The 20,991-nt window shown below is 39.3% G+C and overlaps 1 protein-coding gene across 1 annotated transcript in view; it reads right to left on the bottom strand.

Moving 5' to 3' along the window:
• The window catches only part of LOC130265214 (SH2 domain-containing adapter protein B-like), a 58,338-nt gene that overhangs the window by 10,583 nt on the left and 26,764 nt on the right, over window positions 1-20,991 (bottom strand). Inside the window, 3 exon segments of the mRNA XM_056514115.1 lie at window positions 917-1,036; window positions 5,222-5,393; window positions 11,447-11,662. Coding sequence (XP_056370090.1) covers window positions 917-1,036; window positions 5,222-5,393; window positions 11,447-11,662 — 508 coding nt within the window.

Below are 20,991 nucleotides of genomic sequence, written 5' to 3'. Positions count from 1 at the left end.
TAACAACCAGGTATCACCATCATCCCAGCAGTAAAATGTATTTTCAGAGTAGACCTGTGAAGAAATGGCGTAAAAGCCAAACCAGCAGGAGTAATGCTAGTGAAAAGGGCAAGTCAACCTGCACCTCAGACCTACTTGGAAGGTTAGGTTCCACATCAGACCCTATCCTGCAGGAAGGAAAGAAAGAAAACATGTATCCTTGAACCCATACAGCCTATACCAAGGTGAAGGGGCTTCTTTTTCTCCTGCACAGAAAACCTTGACAATCTTCCTCAGCCTGAAAATTAAATATTTATTATTTTTTATTAAAATGAATTATTATCCTGTCATGGGTGGGAGAGTTGGGCTAGATGATCTTTGATCCTCCCTTCCAACCCCTGCTGTTCTATGAATCCATTTTATGGTATGGTGAAGACAACATCTGTAGGGTATCCTGCTCAGCCTAAGCTAGCAGGCTTAGTAAGGCAAACCCAGAGCAGCACTAAGACTGGAATACTGCTCATTTCCTGATTCTGTAGATCTTTTATCCTCAATCCTGGGCTTTTCACTTCGAAGAACTGTAGCAACGCTGCACAGCTTTACTCCAGTAAAACACACAAAACAAAAGGAAAAAAATCCCCAAACAATACAGTTCCTTACTCAGTCTAAAGCAGAAGCAGCAGGAGCGCTTCAGATTAGAACCAGAAAAAAAATTAATCCAAGTTTATTTAGTTAAGTGGACATCAAATGAAGACTAAAAATCTCTTAACATCCCCAGACAGGAAGGTAATATTTCAGTGATTGTAACTGTCCCGAACACTCTGGAGTCCTTTGGAGCTAAAACAGTGGAGAAGCAAACTGGATAATTTTCTTGTATGACACAAGAGAAATTAGGTCTTATAAATACATTTACTATGTTCTACTGGCAAGTACTTACTTCAGTGAAAGAGAATAGTCATGCTTGCTTGTTTGGCTATTTCTCACAAGGTAGCTACACTCCTTACACAAACGTAACAGGTTTTCTGCATCTGTCCGACTGATTGCTCCATGATACCATCTAGAAAAAAGCAAAAGGGTTAATACACACACAAATATTCCCACTCATATTGCTTTCAATACTTAATTTTTTAATGTATCAATTGTCACCAATAGCACATGGATAACTTTAAAATATAATGTATTATGGAAAAAAAGCACTAGATGAAGTTATGACAAATCATGGAGGCTTGTAGTTCCTGTAAGCCAAGGGGAAAACCTCAGATCAGCAAATCACACAATAAGACTGGTATACATGTTTATGTAAGAAATTCACATTTAGAGCAACAGATTATCATCTGTCTTGCAAACAGATCCATGGCATACACATTTTCTCTATTTCATCCCTGATATATCAGTTTTTATACTAATATTAAAAAAAAATAAAATTCAAAGACATAGAATATCATACATGGAGAACATAAACAGTTAACAGTGGAAAAGATTTACTAAAATAAATCTTTGAAAAAGGAGGAGAGTGATAAAGTGTGAAGATCTATCAAAAAGGCACATTCTAAACACAGCTATGGCAACTCTGAGAGCTTTATATAAATCTGTGGTGGATCTGAGGAGTGAATGTGAACAATTCAGGGAAAAAAGGGAAACTGGGAGAGGAGAGTGGGTCCTTCATTAAACTAGCCACTGCAAACAAAGAAGTTTCTCAGTGCATGCTGCTCTGTATCAGCTTTCACAATCACAGATTCCACAAGTAAGCACTTTGACCCTTCCCTAAGTTTCCAGAGCAATGCAATGTGTCTGGCCCTGTACTGTGTGAGGAAGGTCTCGCCCTCCCTGAAGCTGCCATGTGCACCTTGACACACTATGTGACACTACCACGCCTGCCTAAGCAAGACAATGTACACATCAGATGTGCTCCCTGTCTGTTCTCACCAGGAACTGTTGCCTGCTTTGTGTAAGAGCTCATTCCATTTATTCTTACCCTAAGAAAGATGCTCCAACTAAAGGATAGGTGAATAAAGACCACATAAATCTCTTTGACAGAAATAATTTTCTTAACTACCTTGTGCTGGTGTCTCCATTGTCAATTTTGATAAATGTACTAAAAGAAAAAAAGTTGGTGCCCAAATTAAAAATTCCTTGTGTGCTTGATTAAAACCAAAGTCTGCATTAGAGGGAACTAAAAAGAGGTTATACTTTGTGTAGTCAAGACAGACTAGAAAGGGAGGCTCAGATGGCTTTATCACTTCACAAATAAGATGGAGACACAGATACAAATTATTTCAGGCAGTCTTCTCCTCATCTCCCATTAAATATTTACTGGTGAAAGATATTTCTTAACAAGCAATTTAAAGACTAGATTGCCTTCTGATTGTGAAGGTATAATATTAATGCAAGTGTGAATCAAGAAATGGTTTCAGGAGAAATTTAAAACTTTTCCTATTAGCCACAGTTATCTTTATTTTCTTTTCTCCTAAAAAGGCCAAATATAACAAAAGCAAAATATTACCTTACCAAAATAAGGGAGATGCTGGACTCTGATACTCAGAGAGAAATGGAAAAAGAACACAGGCCTGGTTTGAGGAAGCTGCTTTTAAGAGTTGAAAGTAAAACAGTTGATGAAATAACATCTGATTCTGATGTGACGTCTGGAAGCTGTTTTGGCTACACCTGACAGTAAACAGCAGTTTCCAGAAGTGTAATTGTTTGTGAGTCATATGCCCATGTAATTGGGACACTCTGACTGCTCCTGTTCAAGCTACCTAATGTGATAAGCAAAGTGCAATAATCAGCTTTAAGTTCCTGAGTGATTCGCTGTTCAACTGTATTGGGTCTGTTTGTCCCAGGTGTGCTTATTTTATTAAATGTCAGCCTATAAGCATTTGTGAAGAAAGGTCAAAGGTTCAAACATCAGTGATGTGGTCTTTAAAAAGTGCAATGACAGCTTGTGAAAGACACCAGTGCAAAAGTATGGAATAACCTGAGTATCTTCCAAGATATCCTGGACAACACAGGCACACAATGCAAACCTGAAAGCAAAATCTAATCACACACTTTGACCCTTATCAGGATCTCCTCCCAAGTTTGTAAGTACCCTGATTGTGGTTTACAGAATGCTCTTCCTGATGGTCAGGTTTCAGCCACTAAGGGTCCACAACGCCACTGAAGACAGGAGAGCAGCATCAATTATACAGTAAGTATAATAAGCTATTACAGCTTATATAATGCACAACACTACTCTGTTTCCGAGTTAGAACAAAACAGGAAACCACCAGATCTTGATTATAGGGCTGGGAGGGATTCACTTTCAATAAGACAATGGAAACAGCAGAACACACTTTTTCTTTACACTGTTATTGAGGAAATAGAACAAATTACTTTGATTCCCCTGGGTCCATGAGTTAATAAGTTCATAGTTACAGATTCCTCAGTCACAAGCAGCTAAAAATATTTTCTAAATATACTAACACACCTTGGTATTTCTGCCTGTTTGGGGAATATCCTAACCTACCCATCCACTTGCCAATTTGTGTGCATCCTTTTCTTTAGATCTTGTATTCCTTTCTGCGAAAACACACTCCACTTTTGCAGAAAAAGAAGGAAAGGTTTGGCATCTGCTGTGGAGATGTCTCACTTGAATAATTTGAATTATTATGAATAATCTATGTTAAAGTAAATGCGAACTCTTGCACTTTCCATTGCATCATTATTAACTGTGCACTTATTTTAGGTTTGATCCATCATATTGAAGAATCAAAAACAGCCTCATGTCACTGGCATTTGAATAGTTAAGAAGGAAAAAACAGACCTGCAGTTTTCAGTTGTAACATTTAACTGCAGTAATACTGTAAGATAGAATGACACTACAACATATTTATGAGTCAAAAATTAGGTAATAACTACCCACCCTCCTGCAATTATTTTAAATATATTTGGGACTGGGCAAATTATTTTGGTGAGTTGGAACTACCCAACTTGAAGGACCAAATTTACAGTTAAATTTACAGTGTTTTAGAAATTTACTTAACAATATCAGTGACTGATTTCACAATAATGGCTGCTACTTCCTCTTCTGGAGATAAGCATACAGTCAATAGGCAGATGGTTCAAAGGCTGAGGTTGACAAGATGGAACATGACAACATGCAAATGACATTATTATCTGTTTCAAACTTAAGCTTTCAAATACTGCCTGAAAAATAGAATGTCAAAGGAAAAGCAATTTCTGGAACTACCTCCTCTCAAACACTAGGAGAAGATTCCCTCCTACTGAGAATTTGAAGCTTAAAAGGATTGTTGATACTCTCAATACCACTAGCATTAAGGAACAAAGTATTCTCATAAACTGCACACTCACATCCATGCTAAATTATGACCTCCCTTGCCAGGGCAAAGAAATTCTGCCTAACCCAGAATGACAGTTTCTGAGTGGACTGCCTTCAGGGATTCAAGACACAGCTTCTTCACTTAACTGCATGAATCCACTGACTTCTCAGAGCCCAGGACTATCAGTCTAACTTTTGTAAATTGCTCCACATGAGGATTTTTCTCTGTGTAGCAGGAATTCTGGCCCCTTCTCTGAGACTGCACCTTTGGTATGATACAGGACAGTGGGTCATTCCATCACACAAGCCAGTCTGTCCAAATTGTTCAAGGGAGGGCAACAGTGAGGCAGGACTGGGGCCACTCTTGGGGATACCAGGCATTCACTACAGGGAATTTACCCAGAACCTGAATTTGGAGCTGATAGAAATTCATCTAAATACCACTCTCAAATTTGACAGCACAAGAGTAGAAATAACAATCCCTTTTCTGAAAGCTGTTTAAGTGATCTTATCATTCACTCCCTGGAGGAGAATCACAGCCAAATGCAAGGCAAACCTGATGTATTAGAAACATGCTCTGCAGCCACAACTATATGCACCTTTAAACAGAATTTGGTTATATGTGATATACAACACTTTTATTCTTAATGCAGTATAAACAATCAAGTTTAAAATGGAATAACTGTACATACTAAACAGATAAAATTCATTGTTCCTGAGATGAGCTTCCTGTTTAACACTATTTTGTTCCTCCACAAAAATTACTTACAGGTAAGTAATTAGTCAACAGGATTAATCCTAGTTAGTAAGAGTAGGTCTTTCAGGCTCTGGGGATACTAAGGAGGGAAGGTGGACAGTAGGATCTGGGCATTTCCTGTAAGTGGTGAGGCAAAGAGCTAGAGAGCAATTACTGTGCTTACTTACATCTGCTTTTCCAGTTGAATAGTTGGATCTATTCTCTCTCCCAGGATCCCACAAAATTCTGGACTGCCATGTTTGATGGGTTTAAAGCCTCCTCCAGGTGCTCTTAATTGCCTGTGCTGGTCATTTGAGGAAGAAGGAGATGCTTGTCGTTTCCCACCTCCATTAAACTGGGCTGCAAGATACACAAGAATTACCTCTCCAGGCAAGGTTAGCAAGGACCAAAAGAGTTGTAGTGCTTAGAGAGGTTTTCATACCCCACAGAGAATAAACATATACCCACTAGCATTAAGATGCTTTATCTACAAAGCTATATGTATCATGTAAAGTGTTTCTTACTATGCAGAGGACAGTCCTAAAACTCTCTTGCTTTTCCAGTAATAAAATTCACACTCTTCTAAACCTTGTTACAATAACTACTGCTTATCTTGACATTCAATACTTTGATCCTCCAGAAATGATACTGTTAAACAAATAATAGTAACAAGCCTTCTGTCACCTGCCATAATTCCAAAAGCAAATAAATGAGAACATCAGCTTGCCTCAGGTTATGTGGTATCATCATAACAGGGATCTGCAGGCAAATCAGGCAGCTAACACCCAGCTACCCATATCAGAAATATTATAAAGCAGTAAATAATTAACAGTGCATCCACTCACATGCTGCTGGCACAAAGCTTTTTCCTTTAAAGTCTAGGAAACAGAGATGAAAAAAAGAAAAATAGCCTTTCACAATTTCTCTCACTAACTACATTACTCCAAGAAGAGTAATGCAACCTATTTTGCAAAGCTGTAATTTATTAGAGCACTGGAACACGGCAGCCAAGCACATACTAATGCTGTCAGCATCCTCATTCCACACTTACAGATTCCACATAGCTACAAAAAAAAAAATTTTGAGGACAAAATGTTGACAGGATCAGTGAAAGAATCTATCTACATCATATTCCTGACTCTCATTGCCTTCTATGGTTTGCTGCTCCATCAAAAACTAGCACTCCCAGCTGCAGATGATTGTACCTTAAGGTCATCTAGTGAGGACAGGCAGAGAAACTTCACTGTGTCAGGAGGTAAAAATCACAGTTCTCAGAAGCACAAGCAGCTCAATCAGCCCCTATGTGAGTTTCAACAGCAATACTGGGAAAAAGTGATACAAGGAAAACTGAAGGGACTGCTTACAAAACTTACAGGCCTCATGCATTTAAAAGTGAACTTACTATAACACACAGCCTAGTAGGCATGTATATAAAGTGTTTTAAAGCAGACAGCTGCAATGTTCAAGTTCAAAAAATAATGCACTGAGACATGTTGGATGAGGAAAGTGTTTTGGAGCTGTTTTTTAAAAAATTATTTAAGCTTTTGTCACAAAGTTTAGAACACTTCCAAATTCCCCATTTACTCAGAGAAAGTAGGCACAATTTTTTTATTGCAAAATTTGGGCAAACGTATTCAATCACATTTCAGAGTATGCATGGTGGAAATATGCTGATCCTTTCTTAATATAAACTCAGATTTAACCTCATTACTGGATAATGAAAGCTGATTAATGTAACAAGGAGAAACACTGCATGTGGATACTTGCCTGTGACATATATGAGCAGTATTCTTATTTTAACTCTAAGAAAAACACCTGGATGTAACGTGGGTACTTTCTGAAAACCAGTGAGCTTATTGTCATCTTCTGAACATGGAACATCTTTCAGACACCAAGAAATTCAGTTGACAAAACAAACTCAGTTCTGACTGCTAACAGCTGTACCTTTACCACACAGAATCGCAGAATGGCTTGAGTTGGAAGTGTCATTAATGATTATTGAGTTGCAACCCTGTAAGAGCAGGGAGATGCCACCACAGGCAGTGATTTCATCCACTAAATCATTGTTCAGAACCCCATCCAACCTGGCTTTGAACAGTCCCAGGGAAGGGCCATCCACAATGTCACACAGGGCAACCTGTTCCAGTGCTGCACCACCTTTGACTAAACAATTTCTTCCTAACATCTAATCTAAACCTCTCCTCTTGTTATTTAAAAACATCCCCTCTTTTTAAATCTCTAAATACCTGTGTAAAAAGTCATTAATATGATGCTAAAGAGGTAGGAACTATTCTCCAAAAACAGGACTAAGTTAAATTTCAGATGCTTTGGAATATTGGGGATTTTTTCTCTGTTTGAAAAGTTCAGACACGTCATGTCCCTGGACTTCTGGTCTTTTTTTTTTTTTTTCCTTCTTCTTTCTTTGTGAATTAATTTATCAGGAAGAAGCAGTCGTGAAGGGATATCCAGTCAAATTAAAGTGACAAGTGTGATACCCAGTCAGGTACCCACCCAATGTTGTCACCAGGTCTGAGTTTTGGCTGCTATGAATCCTCAAAGTATATTCAGCCACTGCAGTTATGGAACTGACCGCAATATCTGACACTTCCACACCCTCCATTCTTCCACTGCCCTGCAATTAGTGCCATACCTCTGTGACAGTGGCATGCCAGAGCTCCCTTTTTAAGTCCCTCAGGGTCCTAGGCAATACCTTTCTATGCAACAGAGTAGAAGCCAGAAAATTCTGGCATTTATAAGTCCTACTCCCTTGAGCCCATGATCAGTGCTGGAGACGACTGTCAAATGGCCCTCTTGACCACTGAGACCCTCTTTGTAACAGAGGGACACATAGTTTGCAAAGTAATATTATGACTGGCTTTTACAAACTTCCTTACCCAAAGGTAAGGCGTTTCCTTTACCCAAAGGTTTTCCATGTCCACATGACGGCTTGAAGACAGACTTCTCACAAATTTAGTGGAAACCAGCGCAAGTGTGACGGGGTCTTCCTGGTGCTATCTCCTTTTCTAGCCAGAGTTTTGTACCTGGAAGCTACATTGTTCCTGTTACTTTGCCAGCCTCAACTCTTCTGGGCAAACCAGTCTGCCCAGCTCAGCAGGAGCTAACAAGACCTGCTTGCTTCCCATAAAAGCCATCAAAAACACATTTTAGCTTCAGCTGTACAGACTCCAATAAAACAACCCCAAATTCGTTTGTGGAAGAACTCCAGCAGCAGACAGTCAAAATGCTGCATTCCAGTTCTGCTACAGAGATGCATCTTTTGCACAGCAAAACCCATGGGCTATGTACAGCTTTCTCCATCCACAGTGCCAGCATGACACCAGCTCCAGCCCCATCCTTAGGAGTCAGAGCACAGACACACTCCCCTCAGCCTCAGCACATTTCATAGCTTGTGCACACTTCCATTCTGACAAATCCCAAAGTCCAGGTTGGAGATAAACAGATTTTAGCTATGCTTCAGCAATAAATCTTGAAATCATAGAAGAACAATTTTTTTACTTCAAAGATTTGCATGAGTAGTTAGGTTCATGATAATTCTAGTGTTGCTTGCCATTTTGTAATTATGTTTGTTTCTAAGGTCTAGCACCTGACAAATCAAAAACATTTCCTGCCTAAGTTTCTGTGTCTGCAATTCTCATCACAAATGTCTGTAGTTCCCTCCAGATGAATTTCTCAAAATAGGAAAGTTTCAGCAGGATCTCCCCAGTTCCATGCAATTAGAAGATAGTAACTGTGGCCCTGTAAAGTGGGACTTACCCATTTCTAGAACTCTTCACAGTAAGACCAACACTGCACTTTTCAGAAAAATTCACCTCAGCCAAGAACTGAAAAAATCTTTCCTGGAACCACCAAATAAATCAGAAACAGCACCTCATACATCTCAGCAGAGGGTCCACACTTCTCCACTGCAAACTTGCCACCATTTCTTACTTCAAAGCTGGACATCATCTTTCCTTATTTTAAACATTTACTACTCCTAGGATGAAGACAGAATTCTAGAGACACCAGATGAAACAGCAGCTTGCAACCAAACCTTAGACATTTCTTTGTGACAAATAACCTTGTACCTAAAACAAACTAACCTATAATGAACAGCAGATGTAATGAGAGAAATCTAATTAATCTCAAAAAGCGTTTACTCTTCTTATTTTAAATAAAAATTCTCCATGCTGAACCTGTAAGTAATCCAACTATATTGTAATACCATTTAATTAAACCTCTCTTTAGTCTATTAATCCTGTAAAGCAATATTTTCCTGTGTGTGCTTTCATAACTGCATAGTACTTGAAAGAATACTTACACATAAGCCAATCATAAAATCTTGTATTTATCTGACCTTGTTAATTTAGAGTTACATGTAGAAACTGAAAAGTAGATCTAAAGAAAAAAATTGACAAAACTAAGATTTTTTATTTTAAAACAACTCAGAAATACCCTATTTCAGAATTTACCAGATAAAGACCAAAAAAGTGGACATGAAGATGAATAGAGAGCTTAAGACAAGTTCAAAATGAATTAAAAGTCATCTATTTAATAAGACCAATACATGAAGGATAATGTCTATGATTTACATATGCACATATATGACTCTTAAAACTTAACTTTTTAAACAAATAATCCAGTCTCTGTAGCTGCTGTATTACTATTTGAACAATTTGTGAAATGTGATCTCACTGCAGACAGAAGTTTACTGGTCCCATAGCTTGTATCTCAGCATCATTAACTGATTGCTGGTTTTTGAAAAATACATCTGGGTAGCACACAATCACCAACCTAGCAACAATCCCAACAGTGTGATCAGATCATGTTGTTTATCCAGTCATTTCTTCCTACATGATGAAAAAAATCTGAAGATGGAGACTGCAAGAGCTCCTTACATATATTGTTTTCAATACTTAACTGTTCTTGCAGGAAAAAAACCAACTTGAGAGAGAACCTTCCCTGATTCATTTTGTATCTCGTCTTCCCATCACACATGTGCTTATTTGTGAAGAAACTAACTCCAGCATATTGAGGATCTCCTCATAGGCATTAGAAAGTTCCCATTATGTCCTATCCAAACTTTTCTCCAGGCTAAGCAAGCTCAGTTCTCTCAGCATCTCTTCACATGTGCTGTCATGTGCTGCAGTTTCTTGCCATTTTGTTGGCACTGTGCTAACAAAAATGTTGATTACCATCCCTCTTGTATCAGAATCCTGCCACAGCATTATATATAGTTCCAGAAATATGAAGTAAAGAGGAATGGTCACTTTGCTTCATCCACCTGCTTGCTCCTATCCACAGAGGCTAGCAGGCTGCTAGCCTTCATCACGGTGAGGAGCATTGCTAGCCACATCTAGTCCACTTTCCCTCAGGACTCTGTAAGCCCATTCTAGTGAAGTATCCCAGCAAGTAAACCAGATCTAGGTCCCTATCGTTGCAGGGGGTTAGTTTGCTCCAGATGCAAGTCTTTGAGTCTGGTCTCTCTAGGTTTTGTAAGCTTGTTGTCTGTCCATTTCTCCAGTCTGTTCAGGTCCCCCAGAATGGCAGCTTTGCACACCCCTTCCGCTCCCTTGGCTGTTATTCCAAGCTTGATAAAGGATATTTCCTCTCCTTCTGCTCTTGATTACTAATAACTATGCTAAACAGGAAGGGTTCCAGAAGATATCCTTGGAGGAATCACACTTGTAACCAGATTCCAGGAAGAGTATGAATCACTAATGCTACCTCTTTGAAGTCAATGACTGATAGGTTTTCACAGATCTACTAGTCCACCCATCTGGGCTACAACATTCCAAACACAGCTGATGCCACAGCACAACATGCTGAAAGCTAAAGTCAATACAGATGACACCTATTGCTCTCTTTCTACTAAGAGACCTTGTAGTTTTAACACAGAAAGCAAACAGGTTTGTCAAGCAGGACTTATCTAGGGTAAATGCTCACTAACTACTCAGTAATCATTGCTCTCAGGCTTCTTCCATGCTCACTCCCAGAGCCACATCTCTTTCCTTCCCTCTCCACCTCCAGCACTCATCACACTGTCCCTTAAAGAATCGCTCCACAATTTCAGGACTCTGCAAAGCAACTTCCCCTTCACAGAGATACTCAACAATAAACATTATCTACACCCCATCCATTAAAATGAGAGTAGGGACAAGGAGTGGGAGAATCAGAAGTTTTAGTTATATGAAATAAGTACTATGATGATTGACAACAGGTTGGCTGAAGTACCAAAAACAAGTGCAGTGTTCCATATTTCTGCAACTGGGAAAGATTTGAGATGACCCACATTCACTTTTCAGACATTCCTTCATACACATCAAAAGAGTATAAGTGTTTGATTTACCTGAAAGGCAAGTATATATGCTATAACTGTGTGAGAAAATTTTGGGGCTGGGATCTAGGAATCCTACCTGCCAAAGCTGGGATGGTGACTTTGTTCCACTCCCACGGCTGATCATACTCATCTGCAGGCCTGTCATCATCCTGTGGCAATTTGCTTTCTCGTAAACGGCGACTCACCACACTTTCAGAATCAGATTCCACACCACTGCCTTCTGGTTCATAGGGTGTGTCATAGAGTTGCATGTTTTTCTGATGGGACTTCATGCCTTCCTGCTGTTGAAACTCTGTTGGCAAGAAGGAAAATTGCATCAGAATCACTACCAACCACGTCTTATCATTACAGTCTATAATTTTAGAGCATTCAACTTCCACCCATTTCTTAATAGCCACATAATTACTCAGATGACAAGCTTGTACAAGACTTCTAAATTCTACTTCTACATTGGTAACTGGCTGGAAGCAAAAGTTTGCTCCAGTTAACAACCACAGCTTCATGCCGCCACCAACATTTCCCAGCCTGTGCAGAGCCAGATTGCAGGAAGCACAAAATCCCTGCCACCTGCTATAAAGCACACTCACAAGAGACTGCATAAATGCCCAAGAACACTGAAATTTGAGCATAGTTAGCTCTTCAGGAAGAGATGGTTCTGAAGTGAAATTTGAAGATACAAAAACAGAAACAAATAAATCCTACAGTACAATTGTATATGCTGATAAATAAAAATTGTCTGCACTTACGCCTACAGAATATCAGCAAAAAAAGAACTAGGACTAGAGTAAGAACACTAAACAAAAGCATTAGAGCTTATCTCACATCAAGGGTGCTGTAACAGCAGTTCTTAACTCCCTGAAAAGCAGTCAGAACCAAACCCTCTTGGGCAGAATCAGAAGCAGCAGTAAGGGAAGACAGGCACAAGAGGTAGCTCAGGAGATGCAGGTGGTACATTGTGGGTACCCTCTGCGTGGTGCAGCCCTAGGACAGGTTACCAGGTAGGGCATGGGAGGTATCCCCATTCTTCAGAGTTTACAGAGCCTCGGTTAGGCAAAGCCACAGCCCCTCCATCTACTGATGCAAAACTGGGTGGAGTGAGTGATAGACCAGGTGGCGGTGCTACCATTCAGAGGGACCCAGGGATGCTGAAAAATGGCAGGCTGACAGGCTAGAAAGCTGCCCAGCAGAGAAGGACTTTGGGGTCCTGTGACAGCAAGTTGAACATGAGCCAGCAATGCACCCTCACAGTAACGAGGGACAGCCCAACCTGGGGGCATCAGGAGCGCTGAACGCAGATCAAGAGATGAGATTCTACCCTCTACCCAGCACTGGTGAGGCCACATCTGGACTGCTGGGTCCAGATCTCACCTGCCAGGTCCAGATCTCACCTGCCCAGCACAAGAAAGATGCAGAATACTGCAAATTTCAGGGAAAAGGCTATGAAGCTCAGTAATGGGACTGAAGCACTTTTCTTATAAGGAGAGACTGAAAGAGTTGAGACTTGCTAACCAGAAGAATACAAGTTTTAGTGGTGACATTATCAATGCATATAAATACCTGATGGAAGACAGAAAAGATGGATAAAAACTTTTATCAACAGTGCCCAGTGACAGGCCAAGATATAAGAGGCACAAGTCAAAATACATGCAATTCCATCTGAACACAAGAAAACACATTTTGACTGTGATAATGGTCAAACATAGAAGTAAGTTGCCTGCAGAGGCTGTGAAATACTTAGGAAATATTCAATATCTTACTGGACATAGTTGTGGGAACCTCTTCTAGCTGATCCTGCTTGAACAGGATTTTTCATTAAATAATATTAAAAGGTCCCTTCCAGCTTCAGATGTTGTGTGATTATACTGACTACTCCAATGACAAAATACGAACACCAATAATGCAGTAAATTGCAAAGTTGTGAAAAGACACAGCGAGAGAACTTTTTAAGCTACAAATGAAGCAAAGATCCAGAGCAGTTACTACAAAAAAAGTCATAAAATAATTCCTATATCAACAAGATTATTATCAAATAATTTCTCCAAACCACTTCAAAGCACAGTGAAAAGTCTGCAAAATGACAGTGCTCTTATTTCTTGAAAAAAAAAAATTAATTTATACATTAAAAATATGGTAAATTTGAATAAATATACACCAAAATTGATGGAGAGGTAAATACTAGCAAGATACATCCTGTTAATTTCTAGTTATGAACAATCACATCAAGAAAAAATGCTGCACTGAGAAAAAAATATAATAGAAAGAATACACAGCTCTCTTGAATACTCTGGATCAAAAAGATAAACATTTTATTTCTTGTAAAGCCAGAAAAGTGGTATGTACCTTTTTCGACTGTGGACTCAGTCAATGCTACGCCATGAAATATGGGTTTCTGAGGAACAGAAGCCATAATTCACCCACATCAGTTTTAAGTGTCAGACAAATTTGTGTGCCAAATACAGCTATGCAATTGGTTGTTTGGATGTGAGCATATTTCAATACAAATATTGACCTTTTTCTTTTACCCAGAAGACCAAAGCATCAGACCATAGAGAAAAGTTTACCAGCTAAGAGAAGGTAGTCCATGTTCAGGGAGCATAACTAGAAAAATCATGAATATTTGATTCTAAAGCAGGAAAGTCTTTATAGAAGAAGCTACAACCTATAGGGAGGGAAGTGCAGGGCTAGGACTTGGACTTAATGATCCATGTGGACCCCTTCCAACTCAACATATTCTTTGATTCTTTGAGATAAAAAAACATATGCATGTATGCAAACACACTTACACACACATCTCCAACCTCTTTTGCAAAGCTTTGTATAAATATGCTTGAAAATTCACCTTTGAGAGTATTTGTAAATAAAAGTAATTTCTCTAAAGCTAAATCAGAAAAAGATCCTTTCAATAAATGACAGCACAGCTGAATCTGTACCATAAGCAGTATTAGCATCATATACACTGATAGCTCAGTGCAAACTTACTGTTCAAGAATCAGACAGTAGAAGACAACAGAACATTTGTGATGAAGAATTTCTCATGGCAATTTTACAGCCTCTAACAGTGACAGCTCTAATGGCTAAAATAGTTTTTGGAATTATCAGGAAGTGGAAAATTATGTTAATTTAACATTTTCCTTAGAAATTCACTTCTATGAACTATATAGTTTGAATTCTTATTGCTGATTAAAAGTACATTTGTATGCAATTCAGCATTAAGTTAGTAGCTAACAGAAGAAGTAACAATTGAAGTTTTGAAAGCACTAATTTTGCCAGCAGTCTGGAAGACTCCCACAGTTAATTCTTGTTCTCACAGATCAGCAGCTATTACAGAATCAGACTCCAGAAGTTTGGGCTTCTGTGTAAAACCAGAAACCTGACCAGGAGAGGTACAGAAACTGAGACAACACTATGAGATACAAGACTCAACTTGACATTGTTCTTCCCACTTGGTGAATAATTCTGATGCTCACATACAAAACAGAGCTCCACAAGACAAGCTGCCATATCAACCACATCAAACATCTTAATAGCCCTAAATAATTCAACAGGGTTACACATAGATGCACTGTGTTCCTGAAAATAGTTTGGAGAGAATTAGGGGATATATGATCAGGGAAGAAGAACAGCTATGAAGCCAACAAAAGGAAATGTGGAAAACATTACTACTTGCTTACAGAACCCAACAAGTGAACTTCTACAGCTTGCCTTCCAAAAGGATGCAACATACTAAAAAACCAAATCATTCTATAATGGACAGATGCCAAAATATATTTCTTTCATCTCAAACTGAAGCATACAATAATAAGAGGTCAAGCAATGTAGTTGCACTATTAAAAAAAAGTTCTGATAATATAAAAGCCCATTTTCCCAAATCAAGTACATCTCTAAATGCCACCAGGCAGTAATAAACTCAATGCCATTTTACAGCCCCTTTTAAACATTTATTTTCATTAAACACTAGACAAGCAAAATGCAGGAGTCTTACTGCCACAATCATGCAAGGAATGTCAGTTCTAAAGAGATTCCATGAAGTTAAGGGCTTGCAAGAGTTTTTGTTCACTTGTGTGGTGAAAGACCAAGAACAATGACTCTAGGCAGCTGGGAAGCAAAGGCAGGTTCCTGCATCACAGTAACAGCATATTTTGCCTGTCTACATCTAATATGAGACAAAACCACTAAGTTATATAAATTTCCTTATTTTTTTCAGCCTCTGCTATTCTATTGGGAAACCTTTTAAACAAATTACATGCCACAAATCACAGCACTGGTGGTGAGACAGACACAGGTACTTCTTTATCACTCTGACAGTAATTTATGCATGCTCCACGGAAAACCAGGGAAAACTATAGTGCAAGTGGATACAGTCACATTAACTTACAGATTGATCAACAGCAGCACAATAAAGCTGTTTAGACTTGCCAGTATGTCAGATTTCAAAGTGCACTGGTCTCCACACATATCAGGTAATAAACCAGTTTGATAAAGTGATAAACCAGAACACTCTCCATCTCAGCTACAGCTTTCAAGACTGGTGCCAATTTAAAATGACAGTCCTACCAGCTCCTCAGCTGCTTTCTCTAGCCAAAAGCCCTGTCCTAGTGAGACAAATCTGACTATGAAAGTCTCATGCTGGAAACAGTACTAAGATGCAAGGTCAATTTTCAAAAAGCTACCGCTGACATTGACTTTTAAGCTAAGGACAAGAGTTATCAACACCCTTTGTATCTGACAAGCCTAAGAGCAATACTCAGGACAGAGAACAAAATTCTACCGAAGGGATTTTATGGGGACATTTAGCTGCACTCAGTCCCATTCAAAAGTACAGAATCCACAGAGTTTATTTGGCCACATTGCTGCCTAAAGCTTCATCCTATGACAGAAAGCATGAAACAAAATACTTGGAAATACTCCTAACTCCAACAAGCAGCTGTTGCTAGAAACCCTTTAATGTAAGTATAATGATTTTCAAGGTCATTTTTGCATGCAGTTAAATTTCTTCAAATACCTAGTTATTTGCAGGAAGCCCAGTAGATATTTCATTCATTTATTTAACACACATTAACATATAAACACTGTGCTGGATTAAGGTTGTACAGAGGACAGCTGTCAAGCTGTCAGCTTGAAGAATTTCTGTCCTTCTGCCTCTGGATTCAGACTACACACAGGTCTCCTCCAGATGGCTGCTTCTCTTCTGCTCTCTTTCCAGAAGTCAGCATTTAAACAACTTCAGTCCTACTGACCTGGATTTAGTTTCCCACTAACCAAATAAAAAACACAACCTGCTATTAACTACAGGCAAAACTGTAACCAGCCTGCAGTGAACACCAAATACTGTGCTGCTATTCTCACTGAGCAGATTTGTGTCACTCAAATCTACCAGATAATTCCAGTGACGAGGATCTGAACAATGAAGAGACTTTATCTGGAACTCACAAAGCTTTTCAACTCAAACAGACAGACCAAACATTTACCATCAGAAAGATACAGGTATTTAATTAAAGCAAGCAAGGAAGCAGCTATACCCTGAACAGAGTCCACTTCTTGCATCTTTTCCTCCTATATACACAAAATTCCCCATAGAGAGAAGGAGTACTTCTGCAATGAGAATACACTAACCCGTCTTCAACTGGGATTGTCAGAGCAGAAATATGAACAGCAGAACTTTTGGAATGTGGATTCAAACACTTTATATTCAAAAGCCCTATAGGGCAGTCCACAAAATGTTTGGAGGACTTGCTATAAGCACATTGGCTTTTTGTGGATAAGTCTGGGAAAAATAAAATACCATAATGAAAAAAAGAAAAAAATAGATATGTGAGACCATAACTCAGGAACAAGGCCTGTTTGTGGACAACAGCCAGTTGCATTCCTTATATTCTCACCTGTCACTGAAAACCAGAAGCTATCACTGGAAGCAGAAGGAAACTTGAAAGTGCTGAGGTTCACATTGAGAGGTACTGGTGAGCATCTGATGCATTTTCTTCAACATTATCCTGACAGTCTGGCAACCTCCAGCAGGTAAAGGGCCAGATCTGACCACAGACAACAAAGTCCCGTCTGCAGGAGTTCTTGCTATCAAGGCATAAATTTTTCTGAAATAGCCCAAACCTCACTTTACTCATGTTCTGCTCTTGAAGCTTCTAATGGAAAATCACTGAACTGGCAAGTGATCACATTGAAGGGCAGTGAGCTGTTTGCTCCAGGTGTATGGGTAGGCAACACATCAACCAGTAACTTGCCAGTTTGCCGGAGGCATAAGAGGATTAATGCAAAGATCACCCTGATATGAACACTTGTTTCCATTGAATTAATTCCCAGATAAACAGGTCAAAATACTCAGCCAACTGCTTGCTTATATCCAATCCTCACCATTAATGATTCTCTTCACATCCATTTTGGAAAGACAGTCTGAAAGTATTTCAGGACTTGTGAAGCAGAATTCTCATTTTATTACTGCAAAGCCTGTTCATTACAGAAGCTGTTTTACCCCTGTTCAAATTTCACCTCAGGTCACTAGAAATCAAACTGCTTTTTTCTCTGCTTCCAGATCCAGCTGGATGCCTCCAACTACTGGGGCACAAGGGAACACCAATTATATTCCAGTGGCAGGGAGGGCTGTTTTGCTTTGAGACTGCAGCAACTGCTACCCAATGTTAATTATTCCAGATTTTGCTGCAGGAAAAGCTGGATATGAGAAGATCTTCCTTCCCTCATCTTTTCTTCCAAACAGGAGCCAAGTGACTCAGAGGTGAGCAACTTTCCAGGAATTTGTTCCCCCGTTCCCTGTGAGGGCTTGGCATAACTGCATGATGTGAAAACCAACATCTTCACATTGCCTGCATCACGCCGGAAATACTACTAAAGTCCAAACATGACTCATTACCCCAGGAAAAAGCATTCAAAGCAACCTTACATTCCAACAATCCTAATAAAGAAAAGTTGTTAGGCCAGTCAGAGCAGGGAGAGGACCGTTTATGATAAGTATCGATAAAGCAGCAAAAAACAACATTAATATTTTCCACAGAAGGTATGTACTGAATGAAAAAAAGCAACCACTACCCTGCCCAAGAAGACAGGAAGCACACGTTTGTCTCTGTGGGTGGGAAAAGCGAGGAAGAGAAGGGGTGGGTGTTGGTGGAGTCAAAGGACACTGATTAAAAAATAAAATACATGAGAAGAAAACCTAAATCCTGGTGGCCTGGAAGGACAGCAGTACTGCTTCTAAAGGACATGAAAATTACCCTTGGAGATATATTGCTCTTTTGGCAGAGGCAAAGAAATAAAAAAAATAAATTTATTTAATTCCCCAGAGACAGAAGTTTATTCTATAAAGCCTTCCCCCTCAACACCGCATTTTCTGATAAGTAAGCACTGATTAAACTGTTTAACCTCCAGTTTAAAATTCTTGATTTCTGCAGACTTTGCCTCTTAGGAGGTGCTTTGATGCTGCTGACATACTTTCTCCTAGCACACTTTTCAGTAAAATACAGAGGAGGAGTAGGGATGCCCTTTTTATTTAGATGATGGGACAAAGAAAACAAAAAACTCTGCAAGTCTGTACATTTACTGCTCCTTGATCAAGAGCCAGCTCCAGATGCTGCTACAGCCAGCCACACCACAGTGCTGTATTCCTGGTTTGTTTGTAGGTTTTCTTGACCTGTCTGGAATACTGACCTTTGGGATTCAAGGATCACTGTTTCATGGCCTAAACAGAGCTATCCAAGTGTCAACAGTGCAAACAAAAAAATTCAAGATCCTTATTCCATACTCCTTCTAAAAACTTCTAAGCTGTGTAAAAGAACATTCATTTCTTCTGGTAAGAGGGAACAGAAGTGAAGAAGTGAAACAGAGTGCTGTGCTGGGATTTCCATGTACACCAGTTAGTCAAAGGGTTCTCATCAGACCAGGACACAAACTACAGTGTTTCAAAAGATTTGCTTTAAGATTAGCACAAACAGAATAAATTCTGCTTGAAAGCCATCCCAACACCAAAGTCTAAATGCCTATTTTAAACAAGCTAAAACTGTCCCATATCAGGACAGAGAAGTTTGTAGTGAATATGACTGGTTCCTGCAGCTAGGTCAGTCCTGCAGCTCATGCCTGCTACTGATGCCCCCAAGCCCTTGCCAGTGCTCTTCATGCACACAATATCTCACCTTCACAGGAATCACCTTGAGACAGGACAGGAGTGGAAGAAAAAACAAACATAATTTAAATGCTCTTCAACACTCACACAAAAGGAAGATATTTTCTTGCCTCATGTCTGCCTGTGAGAGTCTCTGTGTGCTGAAAGCTACTGGAAAGAATCAAATCAGATAAGTGCTGATTAAACTTACTTTTTAATGAGTATAAAGATACATATTTATATACTCAGAATGATATTTCCATGAATAACCAGATGTCAGGAAAAGAGAGTTTATTCGACCAAGACAAAATAGGCAACTGTTTCCTGAGAGCTGGAGGTTTAATTCTATGAGAATTAAGCAGAAGGGAGTTATCTTTTCTGCATGTAACTGAGATAAACCTAGGAGCACAGCCTCCCAGGGATGTGGGAGAGGGCAGAGAAGGATAAGTAGTTAGAGGTCTCCCTCCAGACTTCCTCCCTGTGATACAAATAGTGGGAAGAAGTTCCCTACAGGTACAACTTACATGGTTCAGTAAGGTAAGACTTTTGTAGCCAGAAGAAATGCCATATCTGATTTAACAAACTCAGATGAGATGTATTCTCAGCCAGATGAGGTATGTTATCTTCTTTTAGCCACCTGCTAGCAGAGAGTACAAGCAAGGGAGAAGAACTGCTACTTAATAATTCCTAGAACAGATTTATTCCACACATTTATTCTGGTGGCTACATCGTTAAGAAGAATTCAGAAATGCAAACTGTGCGTTGTTTTCCTCCAGCCTGTGAATGATTGTGTCATGATGATTAAAAAAACTGAAAAACAACCCAGCAAAAGAAACCCCCAAAACCCCCAACTGCCAGCTCAAAACATACCCTGAAACTTCCCTGATGACTAATGCCTATTGTTTTATCTTTATTAGTTTATTTTTAAAAGAAAAATGCCAAGAAAACAAAGAAGTCAAAGCTTGGGAAGCAATATCTGATGCATTTGCAAGAGCTCTTTCCCTCCTCTTTCTTCAACCAGCATTCCAGGAAGAGCAGGCACTATCAGTACTGTTTCCTGCTTTGGCAGGACTTAAAAGCCACACAACATCTGCATGCCAAACCATCTGGTTTTTCTCCTGTTCAATGCAAAGAACAGCCACAATGATCATTTGCCACAGTGATAATTTGCAATTTTCCAACTGGTAAGTTGCAAGCAGCAGAGATCAGCCACCATGGTTATTTGCAATTTTCACTTTCACATGCTTTCCCCAAGGGAAGTATTGTCCTAGTTGCCATCTTCCTGTTCTGTCATTCAAACTGAGTTACAGGGATAATCTAGGAATTCTGACCAGCACCCTAATGAAAATGAATCACCATCTCTTGGACATAACAAGCTTTCAGATATAACTCCAAATGTTAAACCCCAATGTAAATTTAAAGTCCATCACAGTCCTGCAATGCACACCATAAGGATCATTAATGCAGACATAAAAAATGGTTTGCATTTGCTGTTCAGC

The sequence above is a fragment of the Oenanthe melanoleuca genome, chromosome Z (genome assembly GCF_029582105.1).
Source record: "Oenanthe melanoleuca isolate GR-GAL-2019-014 chromosome Z, OMel1.0, whole genome shotgun sequence".
In the NCBI taxonomy this organism is placed as follows: Eukaryota; Metazoa; Chordata; class Aves; order Passeriformes; family Muscicapidae; genus Oenanthe; species Oenanthe melanoleuca.
The sequence above is the reverse complement of the archived record's forward strand: the minus strand, read 5'-3'. Positions and strand labels throughout refer to the sequence as shown.